The sequence below is a fragment of the Bactrocera dorsalis genome, chromosome 4 (genome assembly GCF_023373825.1).
Source record: "Bactrocera dorsalis isolate Fly_Bdor chromosome 4, ASM2337382v1, whole genome shotgun sequence".
Taxonomy (NCBI): domain Eukaryota; kingdom Metazoa; phylum Arthropoda; class Insecta; order Diptera; family Tephritidae; genus Bactrocera; species Bactrocera dorsalis.
This window is the reverse complement of record NC_064306.1, coordinates 57,158,754-57,182,228: the sequence shown is the minus strand read 5'-3', so window position 1 is coordinate 57,182,228 and position 23,475 is coordinate 57,158,754. Positions and strand designations below refer to the sequence as shown.

At 37.9% G+C, this 23,475-nt stretch overlaps 1 protein-coding gene across 4 annotated transcripts; it reads right to left on the bottom strand.

The window, feature by feature from the left end:
- Positions 1-9: 9 nt before the first annotated feature.
- On the bottom strand, positions 10-22,385 carry LOC105224342 (period circadian protein). 4 transcript variants are annotated; one of them, XM_049455877.1, is made up of 13 exons: positions 21,997-22,383; positions 13,297-13,572; positions 8,319-8,402; positions 8,009-8,169; positions 7,779-7,895; positions 6,208-6,299; positions 4,783-5,206; positions 4,352-4,708; positions 2,949-4,291; positions 2,752-2,880; positions 2,589-2,687; positions 628-771; positions 10-430 (listed from the first exon to the last, which is right to left on the bottom strand). In XM_049455877.1, the coding sequence occupies exons 2-13, from the start codon at positions 13,386-13,388 to the stop codon at positions 365-367; spliced, it is 3,108 nt and encodes a 1,035-aa protein (XP_049311834.1). In that variant the 5' UTR covers positions 13,389-13,572; positions 21,997-22,383; the 3' UTR covers positions 10-364. The 4 variants fall into 4 exon arrangements, with proteins under 4 accessions (XP_049311834.1, XP_049311835.1, XP_049311833.1 ...); XM_049455878.1 differs by having other exon boundaries at positions 22,026-22,383; XM_049455876.1 differs by having other exon boundaries at positions 22,030-22,383.
- Between the last annotated feature and the right edge of the window lie 1,090 nt (positions 22,386-23,475).

The window sequence follows — 23,475 nt, the reverse complement described above, 5'->3', positions numbered from 1 at the left end:
ATGTATATTCTTATGTACATAAACAATTTCTATAATGAAGACTACGTCCGTTAAAAAAATGGGGGTTCATAACCATAGCGTCGTCACAATTGTTACGTAGCGAATCGCAAATTATGATTTTCAGCATTTAATTGTATGCCAGCGACAATACATTGCGCTAATCTGAAATTCAGAATAAGTTGAATTCTGCCTTAAAAATATTCCAATGTGATTTTGTACGCTTGACTCACACTTCTTCGTATCGTAAGTTGTGCCAAAGTGGACTTGTGTGGGAATAGTTTGTAAATAAAATTGCCGCTTACTGATCGTCACGTTGCCACAAAACTTGCCATCACGTTGATGAGCAACTCACGTGTACTTGTACTTAACCATCACCATGTAATGTTTGGTCTTCTTCTGCATTGTCCATTGACTTAGAGTCGGTTTGTACCTGGAAGAAAGAGATTAACTCTGCTTTAGCGGAAAATGTCGATTAATAATATGCATAGATATATGCGATTTATTTTTCGTGTTTCATTAGATCAGATTATTAGAATTTTAGCTGTATTTTATTTTGTCTCTCAGTTATATCCTGAATAGGGTAGGGGAAAAAGAAGTATACTCGCTTATTCCCTTTGGTAAACATACCTTATATTTTCGATGTTTTCCATCCTTATCGTTTTCTTGTGGACTGTCTGATCCGTCGGTGGTTTTTATGAAAGAGGAATAAAAAGATGAGAAGCTGGAACCATCCATGTCATCGCTGTTGGCATTGCTATCGGTGTTGGGCAGCTAAAATAAATAATTATATTTTTTTGAATATTAAAAATATATAATTATTACTGAATTTCTAAGCCATTCGACTTTTTATTGGACAATGGTGGCACTGGTTTATGCTATTACAATTCATTATTACAACCATAACAAAATTAGGCCCAAAAGTAAGTGACTAATTTTCTCCCGTGTCTGCTTTTATACTAAGATAAAGTGATTTACCGAATCTAAACGGGGTTAGATCTCCGAAATAACAGCCCTTTGCCGAATTAAACCCGGGTCAATTCCGGTAACGTAGGATTGGCTATCGTGAATCCTTGACGCTGCACCAATATGGTCGCCTGAATGCAGTGAAATGCTGACGAGAAAGTTACAAACATGCCAGAGCGCTGCGCTCTAGACTACGACAGGATGCCTTTTGATGTCTCTTATCGAACACCTGCATAGGGAGGCCGCATGCTCCCAGTTAAGGAGCAGAATGAACTCCTCTCCAAGCAGTTTCTGCTGGAGTGCTTTCGCAGAAATCATCCCTGCAGTCATCTGCTTGGAGCGGAACCGTCTCCTAGGCGCGTCAAGAGGTCCTTCCTCAACTACGTCGACGACATAAAACAATACGCCGACCAGACTTTGGACGCAACAAACTTCAGACATGCACCCTTCTCCCTTTGGTCCGACCCCGTCGAAACAGCACGTTTCCAGGGCCTACCGTTGGAACGTCGATGACGACCTTACCATTCTAACCGCGATTAGGTACCCGTTACAACAACAAAAACAACAGTCTTCATATCTTTATTATAGGTTACGACTGAGAACGGGAGATCCATGATCCAAAAGTAAGTGGTTAATTTTCCCTAGTATCTTCTCTGTACGAGTATTATACGACATGTATTAAACAATTGAGAACAGTTCCACAATCCCTAACAGCCATATCGTTAAACGGCAAGATTTCTGTAGGCGAACGGTTAAGTGATTATGCTTACGTAACACCGATAAGACACTGTCGCCTGGATGTCCGTAATCGACACTAAATAGGTTCCTTTGACCACCGATTTTATTTTAGGAAACAAAAAAAGTCACAGGATGACATGTCGGGCGAATAAGGCGGCTGTTGCAACACGGCGATCCCTTTAGAGGCCAAATACTGGGACACGCTGAGGGCGGTGTGGCACGGCGCGTTGTCGTGATGAAGGATCCAGTTACGAGCGATGTCTGGGCGCACCCACGTTTTGCAATCTTTCGAGTACTTGTCAATAGTAGACTTGTTTCAAAGTTTTCCCTGGTGGAACGAATTCTTTGTGGACGATTCCACGGCTATTAAAAAAGGCAAAAAATCATCGTTTTCATCTTCGACTTGCTCATTCGAGCTTTTTTCGGGCGGGGGTCACGCGGAAACAACCATTGAGCTTTGGCATTTGATTTCCGGGTCTAAGATCACTATCACCATACACTCTTATAATTTTAGCGTACGATTCCGAAGCGGTTTCGCCCAATCTGGCGCAAAATTTTTATTGCAACGCGTTGGTCTTGATTTCGGTTTTCCATATTCGTAACGAGTTCTACAAACACACGTCTACTCAACTTGACGCAGTAGGCGAACTAAGCTAGCTAAAGCGATGGTACATATATATATCAATGGAGAGAAGAGGGATGCCTGAAAAAGAGAAAGGGATTTTCAAGTGCCAAGTTACCACAAGCACGGCAATAAAATCAGTCTCATTACTTAATTGTCAAACCTCGTATTTTATCAGAATGCCTTGAACAATAATACAAACTAAAGATTTGGTATAAGAAACTAATCTAAATGTCTACTTAATCTAAATAATTAACTTACGCACCTTCAGATCATTTGGATTGAGTTGATCCGACACATAATCGCCGATAACCGATGGAATTGGAGAGTCAGCAATACCCTTTTTCGATGAATCCGAAGGCGCCTTCGTATATAAAGTAAATAATAATTTTCCCTACTGTACATATATTTAAAACGTATAACCTTACCATATTTGAGCCGGGTTCGGCTTTCACCGAAGTCGCTTGCGATGACGGACGTTGCAACTGCGCAGGTGTGATCGAGTGGAAGGCACCCTGAGTCTTTGTTGGCGTCGGCGCCAGCATACATGGTTGATTCTGTTTATGGTAATAAAATTTAAGAATAAATTGGCAACCCTAAAAAAATATGCAGCATATATACTAACCGTTTTGAAGGCGCTTGCGCTGCTGCCCTGTTCGGACAACGCCAAAGAGTTGGCCATATTTGAGAAAGACATGGGTTGGTACATCATTGCTGTCGCCGGATGCGTATAGAAGAGCGAGGGGTGTGGATACATAACGCCAGTCATATATTGCAGCGGCAGAGCTTGTGCCGACGTGCTCGGCATGTCGGCCAAGTTGGGCTTGACTTGCGCCTGTGTTGCGGCAACGGCAGCAGCTGCTGCGGTCGCCGGTATATAATAGAATGTCGGGAAGATGCTGTGTTGCGGCGTGAACCCGCTTTGCGCCACCGTCTGCGAGGTATGCGAGGTGTTGATACCAACCGAGAACGGTGGCCAAAGATTGACGTTGCGCGTGCAGGAAAGACTGGCTGCAGCATACGAACCGGCAAACGATGTTTCGCCCAGTGTCGTTTGTAGCGTGCCGTACGCCTTGCTAGTCGAGTTGGTCGCCATATTGTGGTGATCCACGTAATCGCGTTGTGCATCCATAACATTGGTATGCGAATGCTTCGGTTTGTTGGCATCTCCTTCCCATGAATGCGAACCGCCACGCTTAAGACCATGCCCCGGCCCACTATACTCCATCACCTTTTCGGTTGCCTTCTTACTCTTCTCGCCGCAACGTCCGCGTGCCTCACGATGTTTCTTCAACATGAATTTCTCCATTTCGTCGTTATGTTTATTTAATAGCGATTCGGTTAACGTGACTAGCTGTGCACTGCCCGATGACGTGCCGGTACCGGCATTGCTGGTGTTAGTAATGCTGCTCATGTGTATGTGGCTGCCAGATGTAAAATTTCCCGAGGACCCACTCCCACCGCTGCCCTCGAAACACTGCACCGGACTGAGCGTATTCCGTGCATCAGCCGAAATACTGTAAGACTGTTCGTTCTTCATTGGGTCGACCTCGACGGGCGCGGTAACAGGCTTGCTGTTAAAAAAACGCTGCAAATTCTCATTATAATTCAGTTGGTTATAGCTGGGAGGCGTTTCCGTCGAACTTTTGCTATCGTAGTAATCATGGTGTGGCGAAATTTCGCCTAACATCACCGAATCTCGTTCGGAGACTGTCAGCTCATTTTCATGTGGTAGCTCGAGCTTAAGATCGGTGCGCGTCGCCTCATCCATTAGAGTTTCCATGAATGAAGCTAACGCTTGGCAACGTCGCGACACCTCTTGCTTTACAGTGTCCGACGGTCTCGATATTGACTCCTCCAACAGTTTAAGTATCTCGTCTTTTATGCGCATATTCCGACTACGTACTTCGTCGGAAAGCTTTGGCTTATTAGCAGGTGCCGACTCGAAAACATTACAATGTTTCGGACCTAAAATTCAAAGTAAACTTTTGTTTTCAACGTTCAGCGCCTACCTTTCTTAAAACTCACCTTGAAACACTCTATGATGTCCTATAACGAATTCCAGTTTACGTGACCATGGATTCACAAAGCTTGTCCACTCTGTTTCCAAGAGAATATAGCAGCCGTTCTGTATCAAAAAACGATACGGTTTGCTGCAAAATGAAGCGCCCGCTGTTTGTCCTTTCTTCATAACTGTTTCGTAGATCTCCTTCAATACCATTAGATCTTCTGGATGATAAAAGTCAAATATTGAACGTCCAATAAGATCTTGTGGTAAGTAGCCCAACGTGGAGACGGCGGCGCTATCCACATGCGAGATTAAACCCGTCGCTGTGTGACGTATGGAGAATTTAGGGCTTTTGTGCGAGAGTATCTCATCTGGCACTGCAAGAGAATTTCCCAAAAAATACGCTGATGCAAATGAGCCAACACACATTAAGTCAAACATGTATACATACCTATATATGAGCTCTTGATGGGCGTGGCGCATATGACTAGCAACATATTCGTACCGTTCGATACGAGATTGTTGTCGGGACGCGCCTCTTCGGGTGCTTCACGGAATGTCAGTCCCAAACGAAAGGGTTCATAACTCACCGGACGTCCAATAACGCCATAACCACCAGACTTTAAGCCACGATAACGACGCAACATCACACAGAAGGTGCTGCGTGCATCTTTCGGTGCGCTGTTGCGCGACTCTGCAATTGGTATGCCGGTCGTTATTTGACTGGCAAAAGTGGCGCGATCCTTGGGGTGTACAAAATCTATGAACGAACGCCCCAGCCACATATCGCGTGGAAAACCAAGCACATCGGTAATGCTGGGCGTTGTGAAGAGCACTATGCCATCATGCATCGATATTACACAGCAGAAGCTCTCCTAATGGGAGAAGGATTTAGAAAATATTAATTTTTGAGTTGTTTGTAGGAAGCGTCGACTAAATGGCACGAGGGGTTCAAAGTGATTTTTGGTGGTATATTTTTTCTTACACTATTTTCACAAACTCTAGCGGAAAATTGGGGTCTTCTGAAGAGTGAAATCCTTAAACATTTTAAAAGTTTGTACATCCTACTATTGCAGGTACAAATTTGAAGTTTGACCTATAATTGGGATCTTTGCAGTGTATTCAAATATCACTCCTCGGATGCTCTTAAGTCACATGATGAAAAATATCTAAATCGCTCCGACTTCATCCACATATTTATTTAACGATTATCGAAGAGGGGTTTTTGAATTAAGTAATTCTGCTATTCATATTCCTAAAGATGACTTAAGTACGCTTAGTTTTTCATGTCCCGCACAGTTTGCCACGAGGTTTGTTGTACCTAGAAGAAACCGTCGGAGTCCCTATAAAAACATATAGATAAAGGATCAGCGTGAAGAGCTGAGTCGATTCAACTATGCCGGTCTGTCTGTTCGTCTGTATAAGGCGAACTCGTCCTTTAGTTTATGAGATATCGATCTGCAATTTCTACAAGGTCCCTTTCTCCCTAAGAAACTACTCATTTGCCGAAACCGCCGATACTGCACCATTATAGGATATATCTGTCATGCAGAATGATCGATCAAACTCAAGTCCTTGTAAGGGAAACTTTTTTATCTGAAAAGATATCTTCACGAAATTCGGCATGGATTGTCGTCCAGACGACGATATAATCTTAGAAAAAATTTTTTACACGACGTTACAATTTCCGAAAAAAATGGTTCAGATAACACCACTGTAACATATGGCTTCCATTTAAACTGACCGATCAAAATCAAGATGAAGATCTTTTTTATATCCTTTTATGTCCTTTAAAAGTTTTTTCTTGTTTTAATTATGGTTTCCATCAAAATTATTAAAACTATGGACTCACTCAAGTCTAATTCTAAGTCCTTACCTCCTTAAGTTTTTCCGCCTTGCCAGAGCTTTCCAATTTCCCTGGTGCCGATTCGCAGGTTCTCTCTGATTTTCCACCTTGCTGTGTGGTGGCTGAAAGTAAAAAATAAAATAATTTTATATCCCAGAAAACTAATCTAGAAAAATATAGTCGCTTTAAGAAGCTGATTCTTCGAAGTCTTTCAATTATCTCAATTCCTAATCTGTAATGTCTTAAGAGTGTAGCCCAAGCCGCTATTTTATGGAAACTTTCCTGGTTATATCTTTGTTTCCATAACCAATTTTTAATACATCGGATATATAAGTCTGGAAAATCTTTTACTAAAAATTACTCGAAGAAATTTCGTGTGGTAATTCTTCTTCTTCTTTACTTCTACTTTATAATCGTTTACGCGGTTATAGCCAAGCTTACAACAGCGCGCCCGCTGTCTCTTAAACTAATGAAAATGTTGTCGTATATCTCGTACAGCTCATCATTCCATCGTCTGCGGTATTAGCCGTTGCCACTGCGTAAAGTACTATAAATCTTCTGCAGAACCTTTCTTTCGAAAACTCGTAACGCCGACTCATTAGATGTTGTCATCGTCCATGCCTCTACACCATATACATGTAGTAGGACGGTGATAGTGAGTGACTTGTTAAGGTTGGTCTTTGTTGACGAGAGAGGACTTCACTCCTTAATTGCCTACTCATTCTGAAGTAGCATCCGTTGGCAAGAGTTATTCTGCGTTGGATTTCGACGCTGACGTTGTTGTTGGTGCTAATTCTGGTTCCGAGATACACGAAATTATCTACGACTTCGAAGTTATGACTGTCAACAGTGACGTGGAAGCCAAGTCGCGAATGTGTCGACTGTTTGTTTGATGACAGGAGATATTTCGTTTTGATCTCGTTCACTATCAGACACATTTGCTTCGCTTCCTTATCCAGTCTGGAGAGAGCAGAACTAACGGCGCGGTTGATGAGGCCAATGCTATCAATTATAGATGATAGTACCTTCTCTATTTAGTTCTGCAGCTCGAATAATTTTCTCTAGGTGTAGATTGAAAAAGTCGCACGAGTCGAGTGGTAATTAAAATCTTTAAGACTACTTTTAAGTGCTTGATTTCTAGACAACATTTTCTCTGTCACAATTTTAAGACATCGTTCGTTCGGCTTTTCAACTCGCTAAAGTGGAATTGAGTATGATTAAATATGCCGCCAAATCGGTAAACTAGACATGTATATTTCGTGAACATAACATGATCTATAAACTTCAGTCCACGAGAGACTTACAATGTCAAATGTTTTGACTTTATGCTTTATCCACAGCTATAAAACTATAAAAGTGATTATTGCCTACAATTAGGCGTATTGACAAATAACTTATCTAAGACACACACCAGAAACTTTAATTCCTATTTAAATTATGTATAACATAGCAATGTTACAATAGTTGTCATAGGCCTACTAATTTTATACTATATCTTTAATGCCTTAATCACAGAACTGTTACAAAACAAAAAAAAAGGTACTAAGTTTGATATACACCCATACATAAATACGAGAACATAATTATTGCGAGGAACTTACTAGATAATGGTGATGGTGTGGGAAATTGCAATGAAATCTCCGATTTAGTTTGTTCAGTTGTCTCCTTTTCCAGCAGCAATGACGTCTCTTTATTCTCCTTCTGGCGACTGCATTGCGCTACAATTAATGAGCATATTGTTTAACGTATGAATTATTGCCCTTTGCATGCTCTTGCTACTTATATAATATATTTTGATTATTGCGTACGAGATACGAAAGTATCAATTTACCGATTGCCTTGTCACAGCCCAAAGCGATTTGCTCTTCATTTTGTGGCTCACTGGTGTTCGGGACATCGTCCTGATTTTCCAGAATATTCGTTTGTGCCGAACACTTCAACTTCTTCTTCTTGCGTGTCTTATCTTTGACGCGTTTTATATGCATGTCGCTGCTGCGTTTAGGCCAATAAAAATTAATAACGGACCAAAAGAAACAAAAAAAAGCGCGAGCTTAGTTTAATGTATTAAATAACAGTTAGAATTGATTTGACGTCATAAGATGTGGTGGGATTCAAGTCATGTCATGGATTTGGTTACATACCTGCTCGCCTGCGTTGATGGTTTGCCGCCATAGCCGCTGCTGCCGGATGAGTGACTACCGCTTAGACGTGATTTCGAACTGCCGCTGAAAATGAAATTCAATCATACATATATAAAATTATTACGCATTTTGTTGTTGTAAATGTAAATGTAAATCAATCTTACAAGCTATAACTTATACCAGTTAGAGAAAAGGCGAGGCCATAGAGAAAGCTTTATGGTGGCATTTATTGTCTCGAAACTTTTATATCAAGGATTATTCTAAGAGCTCAGAAATGCCATTACTTTCAGTGAGATAATATAGAATATAGTGTTTTCTTGTCGATAGTTTTTGATACCCTTTGATACAACTATACACTGATTACCTCTAGACAAACGGTCGTTGAACTAGGACATACAAGACGGAAATGTTTCCTTGATCTCGAATGGTTCACGGAAGGAGTTTGTGACATTCTATCTCATTTTGTGTGAGTTATGACAGGTCCGTAATAATAATCATTATCTAGCATCATCTGCACAAAGAATTCCTGGCATTTTCATACTTAAGTTATCTAGGTTACACGCATTTGATTAGATACATATATGTAGTATATTAGGTTGTCGAATATCTCTCTTCGGTTTTTTTGCTCTTTATTCAATGCTTTATAAGAAGTGTTAAAGTGATCGAATTTAGTTCAAATATGCGCCGTTTCGTTCGAAAATCTGTTTCCATCTAGACGGCAACTTCATAATACCCCCCTCGTAGAAGCCCCACACCTTATTTGCGAAGAACTCGGACAGCCACTTTTCACAAGCCTCTTTTGAATTCAACTTTACAGCAACAAGGACGTTCACCATGGACAGGAACAGGTATATGGTGCATGCTATAAAACCTCTCATCCGAGCCCGTAGCTTCTGACGAGTCATCAACGAAGTGTGTGGTCTGGCATTGTCCTGGTGGAACACTACACCTTTCCTGTTGGCCAATTCTGCACGCTTCTGGTCGATCGCCTGCTTAAAGCGGTCCAGTTGTTCGCAGTAGATGCTAGAATTAAGCGTCTGGCCATATGGGAGCAGCTTATAGTGGATGATTCCTTTCCAATCCCACCAAACACACAGCAAAACCTTTCTGGTTGTCAAACCCGGCTTGGCCAGTGTTTTGGATGATTCACCGGCCTTCGACCACGACCGTTTTCGCTTGATATTGTCATATGTGATCCTATTTTCGTCGCCAGTCAACATCCGCTTCAAGCAGCATATTGCAGGCGTTAATTCGGTCCAGAAGGTTTAAAATGGTTTGGTGACCAACTCCGAAAGAAAAGTTCTGCGGAAGATTTTATGGACGTTTGCGCATTGGCAACGGATGAAAACACTCCAGCACTGAGAGTGTTCGACGCAGTACCCGCCGGGGGAAGCTGAGAAAGAGGAAGGCCTTCACTCCGTTGGAAAGATCAGGTGGAGAAGGACGTCGAAATCTCCAATTGGCGCCAAACAGCGAAAAGGAAGAAGGATTGGCTCGCTTTGTAAACTAGACAATAGCCGTGGTGTCTACGCAAATAAAGACGAAGAATACTAAAACTGTACTTGTTGTCTTAAAAGGAAGACTTTGATTCCCAAATATTCCTAAGAAGGTAATTGTCCGGATCTCTCTGGATAATATTAAGAACTTTGTGTATTTTCTAAATCTAAAAAATAAGAGAAATGATTTCTACAGAAATTGTGGAGCTTTCTCTTCTAACTAGGATGAATATTATCTCGGTATACAATATACCAAAACTATTTTTAAACACTTTATGACTTGTCTTCTGAGATAAAATAATCCATGATCATAAAATTAGCAACAACCTTAAGTATACATACATACATTTGTACATATACATACTATACACAGCGATGTACTTTAAACCGAACATGTGCTCATGCCGGCGTTCGCTATTTTGAAATCCCTCTCACCTATTTGCATTCTGAAGCAGAAAACCACTCATTCGAGCCAACCGAGCGAGTCACAATACGAGCACTCAATGAGTGAAGGTAGTCAGCGGTCACGTTTATTGGTACATGTCTCTGGTTTTATATAAAACTAACGACTTGCTTTTAGTTAGAACATGCATTGTTTTTATAGTTGCATTCGCCGTAAACTAATGCGGTGGAAAACACTTGCAACACTCATTCGTTGTTGTTTTATGCACTTTGTTGTAGGTTTTGCGTTGGCTTTCGGATTTGTGGTTATACAATAATATTAATGGAATAAAATGTGCTCCGGTCGTTAGTCATAGCTAATTGCAAATTAGCAAACGTTTTAAGTAGTGCAAATAAATGTGATATTGCTTGCAATTGCACTGGCTCTATTCTCACTATAACTCTCATGAGAAACATACATACATACATTGTAAGAGAGTGGTGTGATAACAAATACTTGGGTAATTGAAAAAATTAGAGACTTGAAAGAGATGATACCTATTCTCAGTTTTCTGATCTTTAATCATCAGAGTTATGACACTGATCTCAAAAGAAGACACATTGGAAATTGTGACATTTTGGCCAGTCGGAAGAAATTCGGAATGCACACCACCAACCCACATCGAAAATCAAGGAAAATTGTCAACATAATCTGCTTTGACGCGTCTTTTTCGGCTTCGGCTCACATTTGCCACGATATTCGGCCGATTGATCGTCTGTTTCCGGGTCGTAAGCATAGATCCAAGACTCATCGTCAGTAATAATACTTTTCATGACATCCTGTACGTTGGAAAGCATTGTTTCACGGACGTTAACGCGAAGCAGTTTTTCGAAATTGAGTGATTTTGGAACCACTCGTGCTTTTACTTTTCTGAGGCCCAAATGATCATTCAAAATGGCTTTCACCGATCGTTCCGATATTCCAACGATGCCAGTAAGATCTCTGACTGTCGTCAGATCGTCGATTCTCAAGCATCAATTCTCATTATTTTATTGACGTGTTAATCATAAGTGCTACGTCGTGAACGTGTTTTCGACCCTCTTTGAATAATTTATACCAATCAAAAATACTTGCTCGCGACAAAAAATTATCACCGAAGACCTTTTCCAACTTTTTGAACGTTTGATCCCGCACACAAAAATTTCTTTGTTGAAGACTTTCACTCATCGTAAAAATCGCCGAAAGCACTTTATGTTCTTCAGAAAGATAAGACAAAATTATACTAAACACTAATAATTATTTTGGCATAGATGTCAATGTTTGTCATACCAACCTAGAAAAAAATATTTTGACGAATGGGTTTATGCGCGAAATTTAAATTAAAAAGTCTTACTATTTTTTGTCTAGAGTAATATTTCTTAAGCTATTGTTTCTGTTGATGATAAGTTAATCACTTACGGAAATGTAAAGGAAAAACAATCGTTGTTGAGTCGCTGTGAACTGATGCAAAGAGTGACCAAGCCAGGATTTACGGCCGGGAAGTTTTTACTATGTGTTTGGTGGGACAGGAAGATCTTTTATAATCTGCTCCTTAAACAGCCAAACTTTTTGGACCTACACTGTCTACACTTGAACCCACTTGATGTTGGTGTGGACAACTTGTGGTTCTAACAATATCGTGGCTACCAAGACCGTGGACTATTTTTTATAAAAACAACCTTTATATAGTGAATCTTGGAGAAGGCTCGATGAAAATGGTTGGGATTCCGGCAACTATTGTCAACGATCAACACTTGAATCCAGAAGCGACCAGATTTGAGCAAAAGAACGGTCTTGAAGTTCCTTTAAGACAACACCAGGAAACTCACATCGATATTGTCTCATTCAGAGTATTAGCCACCATTCCACAGTTTAACTCTGACACCAAGTGCTTATTCTCTGTTGCTGTCTGTTCTATGATTTTATTAATGAAATATTAGTCTCAAAAGAAGCTTGTGAAGATCGACTGTTGCAGTTTTTCGTCAATAAGTACGAGGGTTTTTATGAAATTACCTTCAAAATGGTAAGAAACTTTTACTTATTTAAACTAATTCTTATCTTTTTAACCAAGCTACATAAAGTCTTTAATTTAATGCAAAAATAATGGATTTCTGTGTACTAGATCCTAAGAGTATATTACTTATATGACTACATATACTTTTTGATCGCAAAAATATCCATCGAAGTTTTCCATTGCCGAAAAGAATAATTTGTATAATTTTGATCTTATCACGCTCCTTAGGATTTTTACTCAATGTACTTTTGTTAATAATATAAAAATATTTTCTACTGGCATTTTTAAGGGGATACATGGGTTTACGGGTTACAAAAATTGTTTTCTTCAACATCTCTAGAATATTGTCCTAAATTTTGAAGATGGCCCGAGCAATAGTTTCGGAGATACAGCCTTGAGAAGTTGTGCGTTCGAGGCTAGCTAGGCTAAGTGCGCCGTCTTTAAACGTGATTTTCTCGAAACTGTGTTTTTGAAATCGGTTGGCAAGAATTCTCGAGAATTCTACTCAAACGATCTTCATGAAATTTTACACATCTTTACAATTCTTAAAGACTTGTACGAAGGATTTTTTGTTTACTACTATTTGAAAAAAATATCGCAAATATATTTTCACTGAAATTTTAATTTTTTGTTAAAAGGTCTGCCAAAAATCCCATTTTCAGTTTTTTTCTTCCTTCGTCCAAGTTCTAAGTCAAAGTTTCAGCTAAAACACGTATCTTTTTCACTTTACGTTATCCTGTATGGAGTTATCCTACCAACGCTGATGCATCTTTTTTCCGAGGAGTCACCGGAAATGGCGTCGCAATGGTCGAGTATAAAATATTTTCTTTCCAAATATTTCAGAATTTCTTTGTTAATAGTGTATTTTTGTAACAATAAAAAATTCTAATAAAATATTTCATTTTTATATGAGAAAAACATTGTTGAAGAAAAGCTGTTTTTTACCCGATGAAACCCATGTAATCCCTTAATAGTTTCATGTCTTAGACATTATTCCAAAAGAGTACAAAGTATGTAAAAAATTATATTATTTTCGTTCAATCTTACCTGCGTTGCGACTGCGAGTTGCTGCAGCTGTTGGAATAAGCGGAGTCCGACACCTTCGTATTGTGTGTAGATTCCGTTGATTCGCCCTCCATTTTTAAAGCGTTCTTTTTAAACCGTTCTTACACTTATTTTAGAATTTTTTTGTATAAAAAGTATTTTTATGAAAATTCACTACACTTTTTTTGGCATAAAAACTATGCCTTAGTACTTTTTAGTACTTTTTTAAAATAATATTTGTACTAAAAATATTTTGTTCCATACACTGGCTTATTGGTTCTATAAAAATAAAAATTTTAATTATTTAAAATTTATTTTTTGGTGAAATATACACTTTATAACTTTTTTGAGTTTTATTAAAATTATTTTTCAATATTTTTTAGTTTGTGAAATTATTAAAAATGCTTAAAAAATTGTTATAACTGTTTTTAATATTTTTTAAAATTATTTTCAATCCGTTTTGGTTTCACTTATACTTTTTTCTTCAAACTTTGTATAAAATGTTTACAGTTTTTAAATATTTCAAGCAATTATTCACCACATTTTTTTTATAAAATATAAAAAATATTCATCACTTGTTGTGAGATCGAAATTGTTTCGCGCCGTTATCCTTTTAATCCTTACAATGCTGTGCGACGTTATTCCTACGACTGAGCCTCCAACGTCGCTACAATTTGTTTTATTCGCAAATGTGTTATCGCACAATCACGTTTCACCGCCATCGCCAACATCAATGCCAATCAGCACCACACCAACGGCACCTTTCTTCGTGGTATGTGCCGCGTGTGATGTGGCCGGCACCAAACGCTCGAGCGTCAGCAGTGCAGCAGGGGGCCTCAAAGCAGCCAACACATCACACATGTCTGCACGTTCTTCGGTCGCGTTGGTTGGCTTTTGCACATGAACTTTCTCTCGTTGGTGCTCTCTCAACGCCGGACGGCGTGTCCAGCAATGCGCGCTGCCAACACCAACGCCGACATACACACGAAAGTGTATACTCGCGTTCGGCAACCGTTTCGAAGTGAGGTTAGGGTTGGTGCTGTTCAAACTATTTATAGATCAATCGGCAAGCGTAGAGCATTGAAAGTTTTGCTTTTACCTTCGTGCGAGCATTGATAATATTTATAACCAGCATATCTATGCTTAAAGTTTGCCAGCTTCTCTCATAGGGATACACATTGAATTGTGTACATACATACTTACATACAAATGTAGATGCCTGTATGTGGCTGTTTAAAAGTAAGCATGTGGGTGCACGCTTTAGGGGGTGTGTTCGGTTTATTTCAGTTTGCCTGAATGCTTTCAGGAAGGTTGTTAGATTGTATAAGTAATTGAGAGTGCTTCTCGCAAAGCAAAACTTTGTTGCTCGACTTACTTTTGCGGCTTTGACTATTTTCTATGCTGCATGTTGCCAGTGTACTTTTGAAAGGAAAACTTTGTATTGTCTATTTTCCGAGCTATTCAATAACAGTAAATGTTTCTCATTGCGAGCTTGGTTAGCTTGCTATACTTAAACTTGAAGGACAGAATATATTTGAATTGTTAAGGCATCAAAATAGATTTCATTTCACATATTTCAAAATCTATTTTAGTGAAAAAACGATTTAAAAAGAAAGAGAGATCCCGGGAATGAATATTCACTAGATATTTGATCTCATCATCTCATTCATCTAATTTTCCATAATTATCAAGAAACTACTGGGTCCAAGGAGACATGTTGTAAAAGATATATGTATGGATGTCTCGAAAATTTCAAAGTGTGACCAATTATACTGGTTATAGCGGTGCTTAGAGCAGCTCAGATTTAGATCAATATTAAGGAATTGATTATCGCACAAAATTCTCCCAGCTTTTCTCAATTACCTTCATCCGATATTTGTAAGGATGTTCTCATCCGAGGCTGTTTTGTCCTTTCCATTAGGGGTGTTTTTTACGTGTCAGGCCCCAAACCCAGCGAAAAACCCTGGGGAGAGCCTTCAAACGGATGTTTTTTGGATGTTCGGAGGATATTTGGTCTAAGATCGGAAGTCGTGACCAAATAAATATCGCTCAGAGAACTCTCCTCATTTGTGAACTCTTGCACATGGTTCTTTCTTCCATCTTCAGACTAGGCGACTCCCTTTCGGCCGACTTCTTCAATCTACTCCCGGAGAAAATAATTCGGGCTGCAGATCTGAATGGAAAAGGTATAATCTTCTAAAAGAGTGTACAACTGCTGAAGTAAATGGGTCTGGTAGTGTCACTGTCACTATTGATTGATTATAAGGTCTTCTCTTGACGAACAAATACCAAATTCTACAAGTCACTCTCATCCCCGTACTGTTATATGATGCTGAGGCATGGGCGAAGACAACATCTGATGAACAATTGGCTGTACGAGATATAAGACGACATTTTCAAAGCTCAGCAAATTAAGAGATAGCGGCTACGATGGCTAAGGCTCTAGGGTATTCGACGCAGAGGGAAGCAGAGGAAGAGGAAGACCTCAACTCCGTTGGAAAGACCAGGTGAAGAAGAATCTGGACACACTTGGAATCTCCAATTGGCGCCAAAGGAAAGCGGAAAGGATGAACGACTGGCGCGCTGTTGTAAACCCAGCAATGTCTAAGTCTTCTTTATTGACTTTATGAAGAAGAATATATTTGTAAGAGTTTTTTACCCTCGTGTAGTCGGCTTCCAAAACTTTAAAGACGTGCTTATCGAAAGGCTGTTTTCAGAGAGAAAAACTTCTCCGAAACGGCTGAACTGATCGGCTTGAAACATTCATACGATCCTCAAACATTTATTTGTGCGGGAATGATTGAAAGCATAAAATTTTGTAAGCAAATTGGAAATTTTTTCACAAAAATCGATATTTCTTGGGAGAAATTTTGACCTGTCCTTCGATCATTAATTTATAGTAACTTTTTTACGTAGAAAAATCTTCCTCCTCGCTAAATATCAATTTTTGGAGACCCTCTAAGATTTTCAAGCTGGTTTCTTATTACTGTTTCTTGTTGCTAAGCGAGTACTAGCTATCTGTCGCTCCAGAACTGTCTGTATTACTTAGATCCGATGAGAATAAAACTACACCTGTCTCAAGACCATGCGCTTACACCAAAGTTTTCCATTTTTTTCTTGGAAAAGCTTACGTCATAAAGAGTACAACTGGTTCAATCTTGAATTGACCCTGCGATCCCCTACTATTATCCTGCAAACCCAACCCATCTGACCTCACAAGTTTTACGAACTGGACGGATAGAAAGCACAAATCTCGCGGAACTCAGTCAGAATCCGAGAGATGTGAAATGAAAATGATATTGAAAAGATACATATGACTCAACTGCAAAAACAACATATAGTAGCTTAACCTGGAGAAACAACACAGCCGTGTAAATAATGAAAATGTGTCACGCAAATATTTACAAAAACTTAATTTTGTCGGTTCTTGAAAGTAAAGTTGCCTTTGAACAAATATTCTACACATTTCCTAAGTCGGTTGCTCAGCACGTTGGGTCACTTGTGGCCCTTGGTGATCCTCCATACCAATCGATATGAGAGCGCATTTTGACCATATACATACATATGTACATAAATCTATACTAAAAATTTATCCGCATATGCACACGAAATGTGTGCGACGCCATTCTTATTGAGAATTTCGCGGAATTGCAAAAGACCATCACGTTGACACAAAAGTGTCTACACCTTTCATTGCATCATGAAATACTACTCGCATGTACTGTAAACCTAAACAATGCGACATTTCATTCTAATAGGAAAATAAGCCAATGCACTTGCTGCCTCAGTCAACAAAGCGTGCGCGCCTAAAGCATGCATGTGGACACTCGCACCCATTCAGGGATGATTCAAGTTTACAGGTACGTCGAAATGCGGAAGAAACGTACGTGTGCACGTGCAACCGCATACGCCACGGTGGCAACGCGCCGCTCACATATGCATGTGTCGACATATTGACATCCACTGCTGAACACACAGCAAATGCAATGTGCAAGTGAGCAGCGGCGTTTGCGTGGAATACGTCAGCAATCGCTTGTGGAGTAAAAGTAATAGTAATCAGTTAAGCGTAAACAACAAAAACTGTTGTGAAATATATTTTGGTAGAAAGTTTCCGTTTTCAGAAGTCGGACGCTATATTAAAAGAGCTACGGAAAAGGATATGAGTTGTCACGTTTTCGATATTTACTCACGCTTTTGGTTCTTTTTTGTGGATATTTTAGGCAATTTTCTTTTGTTATACCAAAATTAAAATATCGATTAATGCGGGGTCGTTTCCGAATGGATATAAGTTCGGAGGTTTTCTTAAGAAATATAAGGATAATTATATAAAAGTATTTCGAGAAAAGTTTATATATACTTTCATACATATTATCAAAAATTATATCAGCTGTCACGTTGTTTTACTCATGCTCGTTTTTTATGGACATTTTGGACAATTTTTGTTTTTTTTTTGTTATATATGTATACCACCAAAAAGGATACTAAAAATGTTGAGACATTGCCGAAAGGATATAAACTCGGAATTTGTCCCAACGAGTTTTTGAATGGTTCCATGTAGTATCCAAGCATCTTGAGTAAAAATTGAGATTTCTTGATGAAACTTGGTATGCGTGTTCCTTAGTAAAAAAAAGTACGAGTTCGTAGATGGACGTAATCGGACTGCCATGCCCACAAAACGCTATTAACCGAAGCACTTAATTCAGACCAGTGGGCAAAAAAGTGAGAAAGTGGGCTTGGTCTCGCTTCCGTTTAATCTCCTAAAGGTACAACAACCAAATTTGCCTAGCACAAATAAAGGGTGATTTTTTAAGAGCTTGATAACTTTAAAAAAAAAAAAAACGCATAAAATTTGCAAAATCTCATCGGTTCTTTATTTGAAACGTTAGATTGGTTCATGACATTTACTTTTTGAAGATAATTTCATTTAAATGTTGACCGCGGCTGCGTCTTAGGTGGTCCATTCGGAAAGTCCAATTTTGGGCAACTTTTTCGAGCATTTCGGCCGGAATAGCCCGAATTTCTTCGGAAATGTTGTCTTCCAAAGCTGGAATAGTTGCTGGCTTATTTCTGTAGACTTTAGACTTGACGTAGCCCCACAAAAAATAGTCTAAAGGCGTTAAATCGCATGATCTTGGTGGCCAACTTACGGGTCCATTTCTTGAGATGAATTGTTGTCCGAAGTTTTCCCTCAAAATGGCCATAGAATCGCGAGCTGTGTGGCATGTAGCGCCATCTTGTTGAAACCACATGTCAACCAAGTTCAGTTCTTCCATTTTTGGCAACAAAAAGTTTGTTAGCATCGAACGATAGCGATCGCCATTCACCGTAACGTTGCGTCCAACAGCATCTTTGAAAAAATACGGTCCAATGATTCCACCAGCGTACAAACCACACCAAACAGTGCATTTTTCGGGATGCATGGGCAGTTCTTGAACGGCTTCTGGTTGCTCTTCACCCCAAATGCGGCAATTTTGCTTATTTACGTAGCCATTCAACCAGAAATGAGCCTCATCGCTGAACAAAATTTGTCGATAAACATTTAATAACACATTTCGAACCGAACACTGATTTTGGTAATAAAATTCAATGATTTGCAAGCGTTGCTCGTTAGTAAGTTTATTCATGATGAAATGTCAAAGCATACTGAGCATCTTTCTCTTTGACACCATGTCTGAAATCCCACGTGATCTGTCAAATACTAATGCATGAAAATCCTAACCTCAAAAAAATCACCCGTTATTATAATCCTATTAAATTTTACTTCCGAGATAGAAAGAGAGGGTTTTATGGGAGCCGGTGTGAAAATTGGGCGATGGGCGTAGCACCGTTAACTTTTGGGTAAAATCACATGCCTCGGAACCCGACCGACTGATTTCGACCAAATTTAGTATGACTTTCCGCTATGTTCATTCTGAACATTCTTTTAAAGTATGCTACCTTATGACCAAACATTTTCTAAATGCAACCAATACTGTTCAAGTCCCCAAATACCGGTAATGTGGTCTACAGTATCTATCGTAAATATCTACCGAAAATATCGGTCAATATATGGGACATACAATTGAAATTCAGAGGGAATCGTTTCCCGACAATAGCCACTCTGCGTTTCAAAAATGAGTTGAGGCGGGCCAACAATACCCTGAGCTCTTATATACCTTTGATAAAGATTTTCGAACTTCCTGGTGACTTTGTACAGCATATATCGGTTAATGTGTGAGTTATCCCAAATAAGAGAGCGTGTTTTACTCATAACAGTGTACCTTGGTGCCTAAAATAGATTAAATTGGGCGAAAACTTGATCTAGTCCCCACATAACTAGTGTCAGGATTTTCGAACATCCGGCTGAATTTACTCCATATGATTGGTGATTGTCTGTGAGGTAGCATAATGAAACCCAGAGAACTTTTTTTTAGTTATATTACCCCAACTCCCATATATTACTTTCGATATCCTAACAAACCTTATGTAGAATATGTCGGTCAGTGTATGAGCTATATATACACAAGTATAATTGCTTGGATTTCGATTCTCTGGTTGACGTTTTACATCTTAAAGTATTTCCCTGGCTTTGATTCAAGTTCACGTTGCAAGAGCATAAAAGCCCTTCCTTCCTTGGTTTTATGTATATTTCTATGTTTAATTGTGAGCCAATACAAGCTTACAAGCTTAGAAATAAATTTCATGTTAAAGGTTATCAAAAGGTCTAAATCCCTTTTGGTTTTACTCGGGTTAACTTGAGCATTTAGGACAATATTCTGAAGATGTTATGGAATTAAAAAAAAAAAAATGAGAAAACCAATTTATTTGGAGTAGTAAAAGCGATGTCACCTCTTAAGACACCCGACCTATGCATGGTATAAAGAACAAAAAGAGAATGGGAGAGAAATTAGTAGATACAATAGCACAACTTATGAGAAAGTAATGGGAAAGCGAAGGCGAAACAGCAGATCGAACGACTGAGAGATATATTTCAGAGTTGTTCACGATCAAGGGATGTTTATATGGCAATTGCGGAAACTCCTTAAGTTTATATGAAGGTCCGTGTTTGAGAAAAGAGATTCTGTCTGAGTTAAATTTTGGATAAGCGCCATCGCTGATTTTTTAAAAGTTCTAACGGTCAATTATTAATACATAATGAGCACCATTCTCGGTTATTCCGCATTTATCGGGTGATCTAAGTGGAGGTACTTTTCTCATTAGCCATTTTTTGACAGATGACGCGTGAGTCGTGTTAAACTGTCATATTATTCTTATTCAGTATTTTTTGTCAATTCATCACGCTTTACAATGTAAAGTGCCCTTCCTGGAGCACATAGTACTCGTACATACACACCAACAAAAGCTACTGTGCTGCTTTGCAGCCATGACTACTTCCTCATATTTTCGTTCTGTATTTTTTTACTTCAATTTAACTTCATATTCACACGATTTTACACCGTTGTCTACAAGCAAAAGTGAGTTTGGGTATGATTTAGCTTGCCACTTCTCTCCCACGACCAACATACTTACTGAATGGGTGGCCCCTAATACCTTAAAAACGTTTCGTTTCAAACCATTTCCTGCAACGGATATTTAATAGTGCTTAGCGCAATGAGCCTCAAAGTCGTAATTACTTTAATTTCAATATTTTTGGTTGTGGCAACACTGGTTTATTCGAATTTTGTTCTACTGTTAAAGTGCATACATATATGTAGTATATGGCGAATGAAGGCGAAAGCTCGTTGCAAATGTTATTTATACATACATATATATATAAATAAGTATGTATGTGTGTAAAACAATATTTACACTCATTTAACACATTTGCTTTTAATTATTTTTATTGTATTACATTTTATACAATTTTTCTCGCGATTTATTGTTGGCATGAATTGGCTCTCTGGCAAATCATATTTCACATATCAAGTTTCTTTTGTATTTTATATAACATAACACTAAGCAAAAAATTACTTTATTGCACTTAAATGCGTACTATATAAATAGTGTCTCATTGGAGTATTTGAATTTTTTCGAAAGACTTTTTAGACTATTTACACGCATATTAATGGTATTGTAAAATTGTGTGAACATTTTATTATTTTTATGTGTTATATAGTATTAAATGCTTCAAAGAAGTTTAAATCTATATTTTATTAAAGTTTTTTTGTAAACTATTTTTAAATTTTTTATAAATATTTTTTTTTTTAATTTTTTAAATAATTTTTTTTGGAATATTATGTATTTTTTTTATATTTTTTTAATATTTTATTATTATATAATATTATTTTTATTTAATTTCTTTACTAAATATTTTTAAATGTTTTTTTTTAGTAATTTGAGTTCTAAAATTCTTTAAAACAACTACAAAAAGCTTTAATTTATATTTTATTTCAGTTTTTTATAAAATATTTTTAAATATTTTATTTTTTATATAATATTTTTAAATATTTTATTTTTTTTATATTTTTTAATATTTTATTTTTTTATACTTTTTAAATATTTTTTTCATATTTTTTAAATATTTTATTCAATTTATTATTATAAAATATTATTTTTATTTAATTTATTTAATATATACATATATTCAATGTTTTTTTAATATTTTGTGTTCTAAATTTCCAATTGAAATTTCATTGAAACCACGCTTAAAAAACGCTTGTTATTGCTTATTATATAAATTGTTTTGTCGTTGTGCACTTAGAACACACATACATATATACATACATTCTATTTTTTACTCATTTCCCACATACATACTCGTATTTATTTGCATAAACTTTGTAGCAATCACTAACTGCTAGCGCTTTACTCTTGTAAACAACACTTTTATATTTTGTTTTTGTTATTTTAATTTTCAATTTCTCATATTTTTCACACTAAGTGAAAAGCAGCAAAAACTAAATAAAATTCTGTGAGAATGCGTTCAATGACATTTAAGTGTCGCTCAGTTGTTCATTGTCATTTTGCTGTTAAAATATTTTTATTTTGTTGTTTTTATAAATTGGTTAGCGGTAAACCGTTTTGAAACGCGCCAACAACTTGTCCGTAGTGAATTCATAAAAGCACTGAAATGTCTGAAAATTTGTTCATAAAATTTTACTCAAATCGCCGCTTGTTGCATTGGACACTGGCAAACAACTGTTGAATGAGCGCTCGTTGAGTGGAAAGTGCCGAATACACACCTCCGTACACGATTGCACTCAAAACAAATTGCGAAAATGTGTTTATTCTGATGCGCATGAATTTTGCAATGCCGCTGCCGCGATGACTAGTAATTTACATTGTTTACTTTTTATTTTACCAGGTGGTGAGTAAAGGGGTGGTAGCTACGAGGGTTGCAATCAACACAATTTGCAGTTTTGAGTTGTTACAGTTTAGAGGCATGAGTTTTCGCAACATGGTGTTTTTTCAAATACCCAACTAAGTGGCCTAGGTCAAGAGACTGACGTTAGCGTGTGGGGTCTGTCTATTGCTCTTGCTCAGAGATCACGTTTTAAATTACTTCTCTAAGTGGTGGAAGCAGGGAGTGTGTCCCAAATCAAATTTCTCACTTTTCTAACTAGCTTAGTAGCTCTTATCCGGATATAGTGTGTAAATTTTGGAGTTGGCTATTTGTTTAATAACTTAAGTTGATCTAATTTCTTCAAAAGTTACGCTCGCTTAGCTGTTTTTATTATTCAACGTTACGATGTCCGAAAATAGAGAGTTGTAATATTCTTAACATAGCTTCGCCAGTCTATTGGTTTGGTTAAGGCTCATTACTCATGGATTTAGCTTTACAGAAAAGCTGATGAAGACTGAAAACTTTTTAAAAAATATTCCTCATCAATTAACCTTTCGTCCAGCTGGTTGTTGAAGCCTAATCAGTCTTATTAAAGCAGGTATTGTCACAAAATTCGGTTAAAATTAGTGATCTCGATCCCAAGCTTTGTCTAACTTCTAACCTACCCTCTATTCTACCCCATTCTCTCGTATAGGTAGTTTTTCTCGAAGATTTTTCTGGAAGTTTCTGATAACTTATTCGTCAATCTGCTCTGCTCGCTAATAGTTCTTAGTTCATTGAGACATGAAACGTGATGTTTCCTTAACGTTTAGTATATCTCTCAATCTAAGCAATACAGGATTTGTCCGGAAAGTAATAGGACTGAGTCGATTTAAAAAAATATATCGAGCCAATCGTTACAATTCTTCAAAAACTTTCAA